The sequence below is a fragment of the Portunus trituberculatus genome, chromosome 2 (assembly GCF_017591435.1).
Source record: "Portunus trituberculatus isolate SZX2019 chromosome 2, ASM1759143v1, whole genome shotgun sequence".
Taxonomy (NCBI): domain Eukaryota; kingdom Metazoa; phylum Arthropoda; class Malacostraca; order Decapoda; family Portunidae; genus Portunus; species Portunus trituberculatus.
Window position 1 is genome coordinate 2,721,289 of NC_059256.1, and position 16,229 is coordinate 2,737,517.

The following is a 16,229-nucleotide window of genomic DNA, read 5'->3' on the forward strand; positions in this document are numbered from 1 at the left end:
AGATACTTAAGTTCACACCGATATCAAGAACAAGACACACACAACTTTATCTACAAGAACTATCCTGCATAGAAAAAAAAAAATCTGAGAAAGACGTGAAAATGACTATATATATATATATATATATATATATATATATATATATATATATATATATATATATATATATATATATATATATATATATATTAAAAAAATAATATTTTATAAGTCGGCTTTGAAGATTATAGATAAGACACCTGCGCGCCGCAGCCTTGCCCCACCACCATATCAAAGGCAGTCTTTGATCTACTCTAGCTCCGCCAACCAAGGATTCTTGTATATTACTTAATTGATGCCAACCATGAGTGCCACACCGCGGGCCTCTTCTTCCTCCTCTGTCTGGCTGCTGTGCAGTATGCTGGAACAATCCAGCACCAGTGAAAGGTCGAGTGAACACAGCATAGGTGTGGTACTGTGGGGCGGCTGGGGCCAGCTTCCCAGTCTTCAGTAACCTTAACAATTACAAGTCACAACACCAAATAACTTTAACAGTAGTAGTGTATGTACTGTACCTTCATACTTCCCGCTCGCCGCCCACCTCACACGTCACATCAAAAATTAACTCTGTTCTCCCTTAATTGTTTGTATTCGTATTTCCTGCCGCATATGTTGCACTTTCCAACCCACAATTATAGTATTGTATTTATTGTTAGCATATTTATTTGGGGCTGGCGCAACAGCGGAATGGGGCTTTACCTTAGTTGGAGGAAGCCCACTAGGGGAGTGAACTAGATGAGTCACACTCAAGCAAAGAAAGTGTAAACAGATTCATAGATAAGCAAGTACCGCACAACATTACCAAAGCAACAAAAGAAAGGAAAAGAAAACCAAGAAAAGACAGGCAAGTCTAAGCTGAGGCTGTGAAACAGGCCACAGCAGCAGCAGCAGCACACAGCGCCTCGCGTCCTCTGGTTATTCTTCGCCAATGAATTATTTTCTAATATTGAAGTGAAGGCTCGATCTTCAGCTCATTATCTGAGAAAAATGTTTTTATCAATTAATTACTAATAACTTCCAAGATACACATGAATGGTAAAACTTTTGTATTCGTCATTCACGATAGAAGCACACAAAGAATGTATCAATAAATGCTGAGCTATGATTGCTGTGTTAATTTGTCCTCGGTAGCGTCAGAAATGTGTCATAAGAATAGCCTACACAGCCTTCATATACATTTCTATCATTATTATATCGACACAAAACCAGTTAGTGACAGAAACACGCAAAATATACCAGTCACTGTAAAATCTGAGGTGGCTGTATGTGTATGGTCAGAATCAATTAGGCCTTAATCATTCATATTTAGACGGTGGTCACAAATCTATTGATGGGTTTTTTATTTTTCCATCCACCCTTACCGTCCATCATCTATGCACCTTTCAACACTGTGATGAATTGAGATGTACACCACTAAACACAGAAAACAAAATGAATATGCAACGCTTTCAATATGCAGTCTAAACATCCACACCGTGACATTTTTTCTTTTATTCTCTCTTACTGTTACAGATTTGAACTATGCATAACAAAGAACACACCATTACTTCACCATATAATCTTTACTTGTGCCTAGCGTGGCGGTTTGTACACCATTAAATAACATAAAACCATAAAGATACGGAAAAATGAAAGTTTGTCTCAGTGTGCCCTTCCACTTTCCTTTTTCTATCTGTTCGCTCTTGTGTTGATTGAACTGGATAGAAGCCAGACAAGAGACCGTGTGTGTCTTGCCTCTTCTCACCTCCATATTACTATCTCGCCGCCAACCTAGGCCTAAGCAGGTACGTGACAGGCCTACTATTCTTACTGTTAGCCCTAGATATACTCATAATGGTGGTGGAGGGAGGGAGGGAAGGAGGGATATAGTTGAGCGGTGTTGTTGATTTGTTGTGTTGGTGTAGTGGTGTACAGTAGGCGGTGCTGTGCTGGTGTCTGTCTAACCTATCGGATTATGGACCAATTGGAGTACAGTGAAGCCATGTCAAGCGTCAGAACAAACACACATTACTCGCTGTAATGCTGTCCCACCCAAACACCGCGATGTCCCACTGGTCCCCCAAGGTGGCTGGGAGTGAGAGGCAGAAAGAAGTTGGTGTTCAAAAACCATTCATAACTCGAGGAAATTATTAATTTGCCACGGAAATGACACACACCATCAGTCACTTCACCGCATTGCTCACCAGCTCTGTGGTGGAGAATTGGTGTTTTTTAAGCTTATGTGGTGTAGAATTGGTGTTTTAAGCATTTGTGATAGAGAATTGGTGTTTTGAAGCTTTGTGGTGTATAATTGGTGTTTTTAAGCATTTATGGTAGATAATTGGTGTTTTGAAGCTTATATTGTGTATAATTGGTGTTTTTATGATAGAGAATTGGTGTTTTTAAAGCTTATGTGGTGTAGAATTGATCTGTCACAGATTCCATGGTTTGGTGAAACTGTAAATTGACCAAAATGAAAAGGTTTCAATGCAAAAATGAGAAGGAATAGATTTGGGAAGTTTTCAGGGGAAGAGGTGATCTTCTGGCCTTCCTTACTGAGTCTTAGTCATCCTCTTTTAGAGATTTCAGTGAAACTTTTGCTGTTGCGTTAGACATATCAAAAGCTTTTGATAGAGTCTGGCATAAAGCTTTGATTACAAAACTGCCCTCCTACAGTTTCTATCCTTCTCTCTGCAACTTTATCTCAAGTTTCCTTTCTGACCACAGTAGTTAGTGTGCCGCTCATGTTGATGTGCACTCCATTTGTCCCGCTACCAACCTAACCTAACCAAAGCTTCACGGCGCTAAGCTCTGCCTTCCTCAACAAGGCAACATTACTTGGCAGGTTAAGTTAGGTTAGGTTACATTTATGTTAGAGGTTAGGTAGAGCATGGTGGTGGTGGTGGTGTGGTAATCTTTAATAAGTTTGAGGTGTATGTAACATTGCAATGAATACACATGTATGTACGTATGTATGATCTGAATATAAGGTGAAGCACTGCCAGAAACAAGCAACTCTTTCTGTGGTAGCCAACATTTGCATGACTTTGCACTTCATTGTTAAGATTATGGGCGAGACACACCACCACTCATGACTCTGTACTTCCCTTGTCATGCAGCACCACTGCCGCCCCGCCGCCCACCCACCACTCCGGCCACCTAGCTCCCCAGGCTCCCTGCAGGACAGGCCATGGCATGTGTGTGGCCACCCACCACCATGAGTGCCCTGCACCACCACCAGCAGCATCAACACCAGGAGCAGCAGCAACACCAGCACCAGCACCAGCAGCAGCAGCACCACCAGCACCAGCACCAGGAGCAGCACCAACACCAGGAGCTGCACCAGCACCAGGAGCAGCACCAACACCAGGAGCAGCAGCAGCACCAGCACCAGGAGCAGCACCAGCACCAGCACCAGGAGCAGCACCAGCACCAGGAGCAGCAGCAGCACCAGCACCAGGAGCAGCACCAGCACCAGCAGCACCACCACCAGCAGCAGCACCACCAACACCAACAGCACCACCAGCAGCACCAGCAGCAGCAGCAGCAGTCTGCCTCAGGTGGGAGTCACCAGGAGGCAGGTAGTGCCAGCCACAGAGGAGAGGCCAGGCTTGAGTGTCAGCTGTGTGGTAAAACTTATAAAGATAGAAGTGGGCTGTGGCACCACAGCCTGACACACAGCGGTGTTAAGGCTTATGAATGTCTGGAATGTGGTAAGAAATTTACCACAAAGTCTAATCTCACTGCACACACCCTAACACACAGCAGTGTTAGAAATTATGAGTGTCTGGAATGTGGCAAAAAATTTACCACAAATGGTAGCCTCACCAGACACACCCTGACACACAGTGGTGTTAAGGACCATGAGTGCCTGGAATGTGGCAAGAAATTTGCCACAAAGTTTGAGCTCACCAGACACACCCTGACACACAGCGGAGCTAAGAATTTTGAGTGTAAGGAGTGTGGCAAAAAATATACTGAAAAGTCTAGTCTTACCAAACACAGCCTGACACACAGCGGTGTTAAGAATCATGAGTGTCTGGAGTGTGGCAAGAAATTTACCACAAAGTCTTATCTCAATGCACACTTCTTGACACACAACAATGTTAAGAATCATGAGTGTCAGGAGTGTGGCAAGAAATTTGCCAGAAAGTGTCAACTCACCGAACACAGCCTGACACACAGCGGCATCAGGAATCACAAGTGTCAGGAGTGTGGCAAGAAATTTGCTAAAAAGTGTAATCTTACCGCGCACATCCTGACACACAGCGGCGTCAAGAATCATGAGTGTGAGGAGTGTGGCAAGAAATTCTTAACCAGTGGTGCTCTCAAGAAACACACCTTGAGACACACTGGCTTGAGAGAGTTGGAGTGTGATGTTGTGTTTCAAGAGAATGAGACAGATTGACCTGCACATGAGGGTACAGTTTTGAGGTGGCGGTGGTGGTGGTGGTGGTGGTGTGTGCGGTGAATGGTGAGACAGTTGTGTGTCCATCATTGTCTTCATTATAATGGTGCAATACATTATAACTTATTCCCAGCATTTGTATTTACTGTGTTCACTTTGTCACTTTTCTTCATCGGACATTTGTTGTCAAATTTATTGATATTTTGTAACTTTTTATTGATTTTATTTGTGGTTTGTCGTTGATTTGGCTTATTATGAAAGTGATGTGTTCTTGTGTGTCCGGATGAAGTGTGTTCTGCAGGACGGAGCAACACAACTGGTAAAACATAGGAAAGAGAAAAGTGTTTTGCTCAAATACATCAGTGAACCAGTTGTATGGACAAGAGAGAGAGAGAGAGAGAGAGAGAGTTGCTGATTCTGAGGTTTATCATTATTATTATTGTTATTGTGTTTTGCTAATGTGAAGGATGACTGGCTTACTTCAATACAGTGTACAGGAAGCACAGAAGCAGGCAGGGAGTTCAGGAGTGTAGCAGAGAAAGGGATGAAAGATTGAGAGTACTGGTCAACTGTTGACAGAAATAGGGGGAAATACATTCCCATACAACATGAATGGAGTATATGGAGGAAGGAGGAAGGGGGGTCAGAAAGGTGGGGCTTATACAGAACGTTGTATCGATGGTTGCCAGCTAAGTCCGGCCACGGCTTCCACAAGCTGGATATGGTCATGATGTTCTAAGTAAAGTACCTTAAGTATTAACTTTAGACAAATCAGCTTCATGTCAAAAATTAGCACAAGGGGTGAATAGCCCATTTCCAAAACATTATACACATACAATGCATCGTTATCGAGTTATTTGTAAAAAACAGCGTGACAGAGCCTCTGAAAATGTTAGTAGTGACTACTTCCCTTATGTTGGCTCAGTACTTCCTTCTATATAATATCTGTCACATCTATTGTAAAAATGCCACCAATACTGGCGTCAAGGTGCCGCTATTAGTGCCTGTGTGATGGCACCTGCACCTCCTCACTGATGCAACACCAAGACAACTTTAATTCTTCAAAAAAAAAAATAATAATAATAATAATAATAATAATAAGTAAATAAATAATAAATAAATTTTAGAATAAATGAATAAGCTGTCTCTCTCAACCAGAACACCAGCACTCATCAACCAAACCAAGGAGAGGAAAACTTAGTTCTGCCACACCACCCTCACTGAACCACCTATACCAACCATACACACACACACTCGCATACACCGGAAACTTATACACCAGGGAATCAGCAATATATATATTTTTTTATATTATATATATATATATATATATATATATATTTTTTTTTATTTCTTTAGGTACGCTTTTTAGTAATGAAACCATTTATAGCATAAGATAGGGTGGAATCAAAAGCTTTTCGTCTCATCAACTCCCCTCCTCTGACTGACTGTCTTCAGCCTCTTTCTCACCGCTGGAATGTTGCATTTCTTTCTATCTTTCATTGCTATTCTCATGCTAACTGCCTGCCTCCCCTCCTCCAGTGGCCTTGCTGCACAAGGCTTTCTTCTTCCTCTCATTCCTTTTTTGTCCAACTCTAATGCAAGAGTTAACCAGTGCTCTCAATCATTCGTACCTTTCACTGGTAAACACTGGAACTTCTTGCCTGCTTCTGTATTTCTGTCTTCCTACAACTTCACTCCTTTTTAGAGAGAGGTATCAAGGCATTTGCTCCCTAATTTTGGCTAAACCTTCTTATCTTAGAGAACCAGTATCAAGTGAGCCTTTCTTTTTTAACATTGAGTTGTCCTTGGCTGGCCTTCTCTTCTACATAAAAAAATAATAATAAATACAGGATAATCTTCATACATCTTCGCTAGCGTCACGTAGCCTACACCAACGCTGCCTTCCCCGCTGGGCACCCACTGCCAGCTCACTCACTCACTTGGCTCACTCATTCACTCAGTCATCCACACAACAACCAAAGATTCACAACCATTCTTAGTGTTACTGTATCAAAAGAAAGGAATATTAGATTCAGAACACTAGTGAGAAATGTGAATAGAGAGAAGATAGATAGAAATACAAGTAAAGAGAATACAAATATAGAAAGTATATACAGATAAACAAAATATAGATATAGAAAAATTAGTAGAATTATGGAAAAAAAAAGGAAAAACAGACGAAAGAGAAGAATTACCAAGTCTAGATAGAAAAATTAAAATAGAACATGCAGATAGAAAGAGGCAGATAAGTGTGTGTGTGTGTGTGTGTGTCCAGGTCCTCCTCACTGAAGGGAGTATTATCCCTTGAGGGGGGTGTCACAGTGGCGAGCTGCTCATTGTTGCTGGTAATGCCATAGGTAGTATATAGAGGAAGAGGTGAGGCAAGATAGTGGAATAAGATTAGTGGTAAAAATATTATTAGTTTGACCTGCAAGAAAGGCTGAGAGAGATTAGTTTGACCTGCAAGAAAGACAGAGATTAGTTTGACCTGCAAGAAAGACAGAGATTAGTTTGACCTGCAAGAAAGACAGAGATTAGTTTGACCTGCAAGAAAGACAGATTAGTTTGACCTGCAAGAAAGGCTGAGAGAGATTAGTTTGACCTGCAAGAAAGACAGAGATTAGTTTGACCTGCAAGAAAGACAGAGATTAGTTTGACCTGCAAGAAAGGCTGAGAGAGATTAGTTTGACCTGCAAGAAAGACAGAGGTTAGTTTGACCTGCAAGAAAGACAGATTAGTTTGACCTGCAAGAGAAAAGAAAGATTAGTTTGACCTACAAGGAAAAAAGATAAAGGTTAGTTTGACCTGCAAGAAAGGGAGAAAGTTTAGTTTGACCTGCCAGAGAAAAGGGAGAGAGATTAGTTTCACCTGCACGAAATATAAGTATTATGGTTAGACATGAAAAAAATAATAAAATAAATAATAATAATAATAATCTTACACACACACACACACACAGACACTCGTATAATAAAAAAATAATAATGATGATAGTAAAAAGTTATGAGAAACGGTACATTATTTCCATAACCGTATAAAGCCACCATCCACGTACCATAATTATGATAGCACGTGCTCGCCCGCCACAGCCAGCCAGCCAGCCACCACCACCACCACCAGCACGAGGCTCCAGGATCGCCGCCACGGTGCGCTAACCAGGGCATTACTGGGAAGACTAGATAATTAACATGTACCTGGAAGAGAAGGTTAGTTTGTACCTGGAAGAGAATGGTTAGCCGCGCCGCCTATCGCCCTATGCCTAACGCCTAACGCCTAGCAAACCGTAATTTGTACTTGACTTTATTCGGTAAAAGTTAAGAACAGGACCTCCTTTCTAATCATTAAAACAAGCATGCAAGACGATAAAGTACTTACTATACAACATGTCTGAGATGCTTTTTTTTTTAATGTGGGGACGGCTTTTGTAAGGCTGTAGTAATTGAATGAATATTCCGGTACCTGCAGAATGTAAGTCCACAATGATTTGGTTGGTTGTTACAGTTTCGTACAATAAACTCTAGATGATTTGTTCTTACTATTTACAACATTTTCAGTGAGTACAATACCTGCCGCAAATGAATAATAACGCTGCAATAGGTCCGGGAATGTGCGTGTTCGGCGAGTTTTCTTTAGGCCGGTGTCACACTATGCGGCGGCGCCATTGCGACGGAAACGCATGCGGCGCCGCCGCACTGCCTGCATCCTGTCACACCTAAGCGGCGAAGTCGTTCAGTATCCCTAGAAGCCAGCCTAGAGAGGTTGACTATCATGTTGTCAAAACTAAAAGTTATTTGTGCATCAGAAGCAGAAGGCTTCCTGAAAGAGCCAACTCGTCGTAAACACTGGGTTCATTTAACGCTGAACGAGAAACAAGTAAAAGATTTGAAAAGTTTTATGAGAATATACGAAAATATGATGAAAGGTTTTTGTGAGTATTACAGAATGTCCAAACCTTCTTTTGATGAGCTGCTGGAAGTGCTGAGGCCTCATATCTCCAAGCAAAATACAAAGTTTCGAAGATCATTATCTCCAGAAGAAAGACTAACAATTACACTAAGATGAGTAAAAAAAAAAAAAAAAAAAAAACTTGTGACTATTTATTCAGACTGAAAAAACATGGGGATGTAATACGGTAACTACAATATATTATAATATTCATTTCCAAATGCAAGAAATTATCAAATGTACAAATAAAATATTCCTTGAATTAAATAAAAAAAATCTCCATAATGGAAGCAAGTAGATGTTTAGTAAGGAGAATGAGGAGACACTACGTCAAATACTGGAAAGCCCTGTGAAGACATGAGTTGGGTTTATCTATGGTGCCATGACTGACAAGAGTTTGAGTTGGCCTTGCGTGAATACACTGAATAAATAAATCAGTGTCACACACTCCCCCTATCCTCTCCTGCCTGGCTCCCAACCGTCTCCCTCCACCCTGCTTGCGTTCCTAGCCACCCTGCTTGGCTGCTTTGAACCTTCCACCCCTGCGCCCGTCTCTTCTCCGTCACGCAGGCCATCCAACGGCAGCGCCCATAGCCATGTTCTAATATATTTCTTTATCTCTTATGTAGTGGCCATGGTGTTAATACTAGCCTTTGCGATACAGAATCTAATGTTACAGAATACAGGTGGTCTTGATAGCCTCATTCAAGAATATCGTACCCAGGCCAGCGCTCATAGCCACAAGTTCTTTGTACAATACTAGGCCAGATTGTCTTCTACCCTGTAGCCATGGTGATAATACTTCATGCCAGCCTTTGTGATCTTTGGTGGTGAAGGATATGCTGCACAGCACTTGAGTTTAATTCCTTGTGCAAGGAAATACAACAGCAGTGAGTTCAGCTGTCTCTGTTCCTATCACTTTTCTCAATTTTTGCTACTTCAGTGTTCTACAAACTTCTCATTACCTCAGTGTTCCTCTTCTTACTGCTTACTTGCACACTAGCTGCTTACAATTCATTTGCTGACTATTACTGACTTGGTACTGAATAGTGACTACTTCCCGCCTGACTGTCCCTTGTTGGCTCAGCACTCAGTAATCAGTACCTCCTTTTATACACTATCTGTCACATCTACCGTAAAAAAGGCACCAATACTGGTGTCAAGATGCCTGCCTGTATTTGTGGTAAGATGCCCTGCAGTGAAAAGAAAATTTTCTTCCAAGAACAACTTGTACTTTGACCTGTAGCAGTATTTGCTAAAAGTGGCGTTAAATGTGTAGTGTGTGAAGTAGACAGTAGACTGTAGAGAGTGTGAGGGTGTGGCGGCGTGTAATGTGTACTGTATCGCCATGTTGGGCCTTTTGCCGCGAGCTGATCTTAAGAACATTGTTCCTCCAATGACAGTCACTCTGACCCCCTGGGACCTGACTGGTCCCGCTGGTCAGAAGAGCGGAAATCCAGGAAAGCCGCACACACTAGCCTTAAAAGATGGAGGAGAAATGTTCAAGGACGAAGAGAAAGTATGGAGAGGAGAAAGAGTGACAGTAATAGCTTATTAGAGGTGAAGGTGGCTGGGAAAGAGGAAGAGGAGGAGTATGGAGTATGGATCGAGGTTCCTTCCCATCTCTGCCTTGAACCTAAATGTTTCAGAGTCCAACCCGATATTTGTGGTTCTTTCCTGGCTACTGGCTACTGAGCCTTGGGATTTTGCAAGTTTTAATGTGCAGAATCTAAACATCCACATCGTGACATCATTTTTTTTCTCTTCTACTTTTACAGACTTGAACTATGCATAACAAAGAACACAGCATTACTTCATCTTTTCATCTTTATTTGTGCTTGTTAGTTTGGCAGTCTGTACACAGCTAAGTGATAGAGAAAACCATGTCAATACAGCAAAATCCCAGTTTGTCTCAGTCTGTCCTGCTTTGCTATTGCTGGTGTGGTGTGGCTGGTGTTCTGTGGAGAGCGAGTAAGCGACCACACGTGTGTGTGTTTTGGAGCTACGGGCCTCCTGCCAACTGTCACGCCTAGCTATAAAGGTACACGGACGTGGCAGGCGTGGTCGTACTATTCTTATTGTTAGTCTTAGGTATTCTCCTGATGATGGTGGTGGAGGCAGGGAGGGAGGGATACAGTTGAGCGGTGTTGTTGACTTGTTGTGTTGGTGTAGTGGTGTACAGTAGGCGGTGCTGTGCTGGTGTCTGTCTAACCTATCGGATTATGGACCAATTGGAGTTCAGTGAAGCCATGTCAAGCGTCAGAACAAACACACATTACTCGCTGCAATGCTGTCCCACCCAAACACCGCAACACCGCGATGTCCCACTGGTCCCCCAAGGTGGCTGGGAGTGAGAGGCAGAAAGAAGTTGGTGTTCAAAAACCATTCATAACTCGAGGAAAGTATTAATTTGCCACGGAAATGACACACACCATCAGTCACTTCACCGCATTGCTCACCAGCTCTGTGGTGGAGAATTGGTGTTTTTTAAGCTTATGTGGTGTAGAATTGGTGTTTTAAGCATTTGTGATAGAGAATTGGTGTTTTTGAAGCTTTGTGGTGTATAATTGGTGTTTTTAAGCATTTATGGTAGAGAATTGGTGTTTTGAAGCTTATATTGTGTATAATTGGTGTTTTGAAGCATTTTATGATAGAGAATTGGTGTTTTTAAAGCTTATGTGGTGTAGAATTGATCTGTCACAGATTCCATGGTTTGGTGAAACTGTATATTGGCCTAAATGAAAAGGTTTCAATGCAAAAATGAGAAGGAATAGATTTGGGAAGTTTGCAGGGGGAAGAAGAATAATGGTTACGGTGACGCTGGGGTTGGTGGACCACAGAAGTTAGTGTGCCACTCATGTTGGCGTGCGCTCCATTGGTCCCCCTAGATAGCAACCTAACCTAACCAAAGCTCCACGCCGCTAAGCTCTACCTTCCTCAACAAGGCAACATTACTTGGCAGGTTAAGTAGAGCACGGTGGTGGTGGTGTGGTGAGCTTGGCATGGTTATCTTTAAGTTTGAGCTGTAGGTCACCATGATACCCAGCTTCTAGGTGGTTACACCAAAGATGCGCCTGGGTGGTGATATGGTCTCTAATCTGGGTACCACTATAAATGAAATTGCCAGCGCCACTATTGCGCGGAAGCTAAACAACGTGCCTCCTATATACTCCAAGTATGCCTTCAGGACCTATAGGCCTTAGCATAAATAGAAAAAAAATATTGCAATGAATACGCATGTACGTACGTACGTATGTATGATATAAGGTGAAGCATAGCCAGAAACAAGCGACTCTCTGTGGTAGCCAACATTTGCATGACCTTGCACTTCATTGTTAAGATTATGGGCGAGACACACCACCACTCATGACTGTACTTCCCTTGTCATGCAGCACCACCGCCGCCCCGCCGCCCACCCACCACTCCGGCCACCTAGCTCCCCAGGGCTCCCCGTAGGATGGGCCGTGGAGTGTGCGTGGCCGGGGAACACCATGAGTGCCCTGCAGCAGCAGCAGCAGCAGTCTACCTCAGGCGGGAGTCACCAGGAGCCAGGCAGCGCCGGTCACAGAGAAGAGGCCAGAATTGAGTGTCTGCTGTGTGGTAAAAGTTTTAGAGACAGAAGTGTACTGAGGTACCACAGCCTGAGACACAGCGGTATTAAGGACCATGAGTGTCAGGAGTGTGGCAAGAAATTTACCACAAAGTTTGAGCTCACCAGACACAGCCTGACACACAGCGGTGTTAAGAATCATGAGTGTCTGGAGTGTGGCAGGAAATTTACCGAAAAGTCTAACCTTTCCAAACACAGCCTGACACACAGCGGTATTAAGAATCATGAGTGTCTGGAGTGTGGCAAGAAATTTACCACAAAGAGTACTCTAACCACACACAGCCTGACACACAGTGGGGTTAAGAATCATGAGTGTTTGGAGTGTGGCAAGAAATTTGCTAGAAAGAGTAACCTCACCACACACACCCTGACACACAATGATGTTAAGAATCATGAGTGTCTGGAGTGTGGCAAGCAATTTACCAGAAAGTATGAACTAACCAGACACACCCTGACACATATCGGTGTTAAGAATCATGAGTGTCTGGAATGTGGCAAGAAATTCATCACAAAGTATGAACTCACCTCACACAGCCTGACTCACAGCGGCGTCAGGAATCATGAGTGTGAGGAGTGCGGCAAGAAATTCACTAGAAAGTCTAATCTCACCGCACACAGCCTGACACACACTGGCATTAGGAATCACGAGTGTCTGGAGTGTGGCAAGAAATTCTTAACCAGTGGTACTCTCAACAGACACACCTTCAGACACACTGGCTTGAGGGAGTTCAAGTGTGATGTTTGTGGCAAGTGTTTCAAGACAAAGACAGAGATTGCCCAGCACATGAAGATCCACTTCTGAGGTGGTGGTGGTGGTGTGTGCGATGAATGGTGAGACAGTTGTGTGTCCATCATTGTCTTCATTATAATGGTGCAATACATTATAACTTATTCCCAGCATTTGTATTTACTGTGTTCACTTTGTCACTTTTCTTCATCGGACATTTGTTGTCAAATTTATTGATATTTTGTAACTTTTTTATTGATTTTATTTCTAGTTTGTCGTTGATTTGGCTTATTATGAAAGTGATGTGTTCTGGTGTGTCCGGATGAAGTGTGTTCTGCAGGACGGAGCAACACAACCAGTAAAACATAGGAAAGAGAAAAGTGTTTTTCTGACAGTCACTCAGACCCCCTCGGTCTTGACTGGTCCCGCTGGTCAGAAGAGCGGAAATCCAGGAAAGCCGCACACTAGCCTTATAAGATGGAGGAGAAATGATCAAGGACGAAGAGAAAGTATGGAGAGGAGAAAGAGTAACAGTAATAGCTTATTAGAGGTGAAGGTGGCTGGGAAAGAGGAAGAGGAGGAGTATGGAGTATGGATCGAGGTTCCTTCCCATCTCTGCCTTGAACCTAAATGTTTCAGAGTCCAACCCGATATTTGTGGTTCTTTCCTGGCTACTGGCTACTGAGCCTTGGGATTTTGCAAGTTTGAATAATTATATGTGCAGTCTTAACATCCACATCGTGACATTATTCTCTCTTACTTTTACAGACTTGAACAAACAGCACACCATTATTTCATCCTTTAATCTTTATTTGTGCTCAGCGTGACGGTCTGTATAGCGGTAAATAACAGAGAAAAGCATGAAAGATGTGGCCAAATGAAAGTTTGTGCGAGTGTGCCCTTCCGCTTTCCTTTGAGTGTGTGTTGTGTGGGTGGAAGAGAAGCGAGCGTGTGTGTTTGGCCGCCACTCACCCGCCTACTCTGTACTGTCTCGCCGCCAACTTAGGCCTACACAGGTACGTGGCAGGCCTACTGTTCTTACTGTTAGCCTTAGATATACTGGTGGTGGTGTACAGTAGGTGGTGGTGTGCCTGTGTCTAACCAAAGCTTCACGCCGCTAAGCTCTGCCTTCCCCAACAAGGCAACATTACTTGGCAGGTTAGGTTAGGTACAGCACGGTGGTGGTGGTGGTGTTGTGGTAATCTTTAACAGGTTTGAGGTGTATGTAACATTGCAATGAATACACATGTACGTACGAATGTATGATATGAATGTAAGGTGAAGCACTGCCAGAAACAAGCGACTCTACACTACCACTCATGACTCTGTACTTCCCTTGTCATGCAGCACCACCGTCGCCCCGCCGCCCACCCACCACTCCAGCCACCTCCCCCCAGGCTCCCTGCAGGACGGGCCATGGCACCACCATGAGTGTCCCACAGCAGCAGCAGCAGCAGTTTGCTTCAGGTGGGAGTCACCTGGAGGCAGGCAGCGCCGGTCATAGAGGAGAGGCCAGGCTTGAGTGTCAGCTGTGTGGTAAAACTTACAAAGATAGAAGTGGGCTGTGGCACCACAGCCTGACACACAGCGGTGTTAAGAAATATGAGTGTCTGGTGTGAGGTAAAACTTACAAAGATAGAAGTGGGCTGAGGTACCACAGCCTGACACACAGCGGTGTTAAGAAATATGAGTGTCTGGAATGTGGCAAGAAATCTACTGCAAAGTGTGACCTCACCACATATTCTTACACACAGTAGTGTTAAGAATTATGAGTGTCATGAGTGTGGCAAGAAATTTACCAGAAAGTGTGGCCTCAACAGACATAGCCTGATACACAGTAGTGTTAAGAATTATGAGTGTCAGCAGTGTGGCAAGAAATTTATCACAAAGTCTGACCTCAACAGACACAGCCTGGCACATAGCAGTGTTAAAAGTCATGAGTGTCAGGAGTGTGGCAAGAAATTCACCAGAAAGTCTAATCTCACCGCACATAGCCTGACACACAGTGGCATTAGGAATCACGAGTGTCTGGAGTGTGGAAAGAAATTCTTAACCAGTAGTACTCTCAATAGACACACCTTCAGACACACTGGCTTGAGGGAGTTCAAGTGTGATGTTTGTGGCAAGTGTTTCAAGACAAAGACAGAGATTGCCCAGCACATGAAGATCCACTTCTGAGGTGGCGGTGGTGGTGGTGTGTCCATCATTGTCTTCATTATAATGGTGCAATACATTATAACTTATTCCCAGCATTTGTATTTACTGTGTTCACTTTGTCACTTTTCTTCATCGGACATTTGTTGTCAAATTTATTGATATTTTGTAACTTTTTATTGATTTTATTTGTGGTTTGTCGTTGATTTGGCTTATTATGAAAGTGATGTGTTCTTGTGTGTCGGGATGAAGTGTGTTCTGCAGGACGGAGCAACACAACTGGTAAAACATAGGAAAGAGAAAAGTGTTTTGCTCAAATACATCAGTGAACCAGTTGTATGGACAAGAGAGAGAGAGAGACTGATTCTGAGGTTTATCATTATTATTATTGTTATTGTGTTTTGCTAATGTGAAGGATGACTGGCTTACTTCAATACAGTGTAAAGGAAGCACAGAAGCAGGCAGGGAGTTCAGGAGTGTAGCAGAGAAAGGGATGAAAGATTGAGAGTACTGGTCAACTGTTGCACTAGGTAAGCTGGTGGACAGAATAGGACTTGTAAAATTTGAAGCCCTTTTAAAAATGTGTCTGTTGGTGTGATGGGGAGTGTGTTGTTGATATTGTATTACTGACTTCCTCCCACATGTTGGCTCAGTTCTTCCCATTCCTCTCCTAGTTACTCCAGACACTCTGCAGCGAGGAAAACATGAGCATGCTGTCCTGGAGAGGCTGGGCATGGTGACACAGGACCACCACAGCAACACAGCACTTCACAGCACTGGGCAGGAGGGTGATGCACTTCTCAACACCACCACACTTCTCCAAGGTGATGGTGTTGGCGTCGGTGTTGAGGTGGTGTGTGGTGGTGAGTCAGAAGAGGGGCAGGTGTTGTGGTTGCCTAACACAATTGTGCCTTGAAATGAAAATTGAAAATGCTAAAAGTACATACAGTGAAATAAACATAAGAGAGGATGCAGTCTTGAGTGTGAAACCTTTCTTGTATCATATTTATTTATTTTATTCTTTTTATGTAAGAGAGAAGGCCAGCCAAGGGTGCTCAGAGTCAGTGTACAGTACATAGCAAAAGAAATGTATGAGAGAGAGAGAGAGAGAGAGAGAGAGAGAGAGAGATTCAAGGGCAGCACAATGTAAAAAAAAAAAAAAAAAAAAAAGGCCCACTTGATGCTGGTTCTCTAAAAGCTTCTCTAATTAAAGAAAACATGAATAAAAGAATAAATTTAATGTTTTAGAGAATTAAATTGAGAGAGAGAGGGAGAGAGAGTGTGTGTGTGTAATTCACTGTTTGATCTGGTGCAGTCTCTGACGAGACAGCCAGACGTTACCCTACGGAACGAGCTCAGAGCTC

General features: G+C 43.1%; 3 protein-coding genes across 5 annotated transcripts; all 3 read left to right on the forward strand.

Annotated features, from left to right (window-relative positions):
• Window positions 1-1,709: 1,709 nt before the first annotated feature.
• On the forward strand, window positions 1,710-15,230 carry LOC123502454 (zinc finger protein 33B-like). Of its 3 annotated transcripts, none has more exons than XM_045251605.1 (3): window positions 1,710-1,823; window positions 11,767-12,826; window positions 14,906-15,230. In XM_045251605.1, the coding sequence occupies exon 2, from the start codon at window positions 11,866-11,868 to the stop codon at window positions 12,784-12,786; it is 921 nt and encodes a 306-aa protein (XP_045107540.1). In that variant the 5' UTR covers window positions 1,710-1,823; window positions 11,767-11,865; the 3' UTR covers window positions 12,787-12,826; window positions 14,906-15,230. The 3 variants fall into 3 exon arrangements, with proteins under 3 accessions (XP_045107540.1, XP_045107543.1, XP_045107536.1); XM_045251608.1 differs by having other exon boundaries at window positions 11,767-12,787; window positions 14,891-15,230; XM_045251601.1 differs by lacking the exons at window positions 1,710-1,823; window positions 14,906-15,230 and adding an exon at window positions 9,749-10,415 and having other exon boundaries at window positions 11,767-13,091.
• LOC123501413 (zinc finger protein 577-like) lies at window positions 2,083-4,426 on the forward strand. Its single transcript, XM_045250238.1, has 3 exons — window positions 2,083-2,130; window positions 3,138-3,211; window positions 3,868-4,426. Exons 1-3 carry the CDS (start codon window positions 2,083-2,085, stop codon window positions 4,424-4,426), a joined length of 681 nt encoding a protein of 226 aa, XP_045106173.1.
• On the forward strand, window positions 13,235-14,893 carry LOC123502474 (oocyte zinc finger protein XlCOF14-like). The gene is made up of 2 exons (XM_045251613.1): window positions 13,235-13,727; window positions 14,059-14,893. Exon 2 carries the CDS (start codon window positions 14,398-14,400, stop codon window positions 14,887-14,889), a length of 492 nt encoding a protein of 163 aa, XP_045107548.1. The 5' UTR covers window positions 13,235-13,727; window positions 14,059-14,397; the 3' UTR covers window positions 14,890-14,893.
• Window positions 15,231-16,229: the final 999 nt, after the last annotated feature.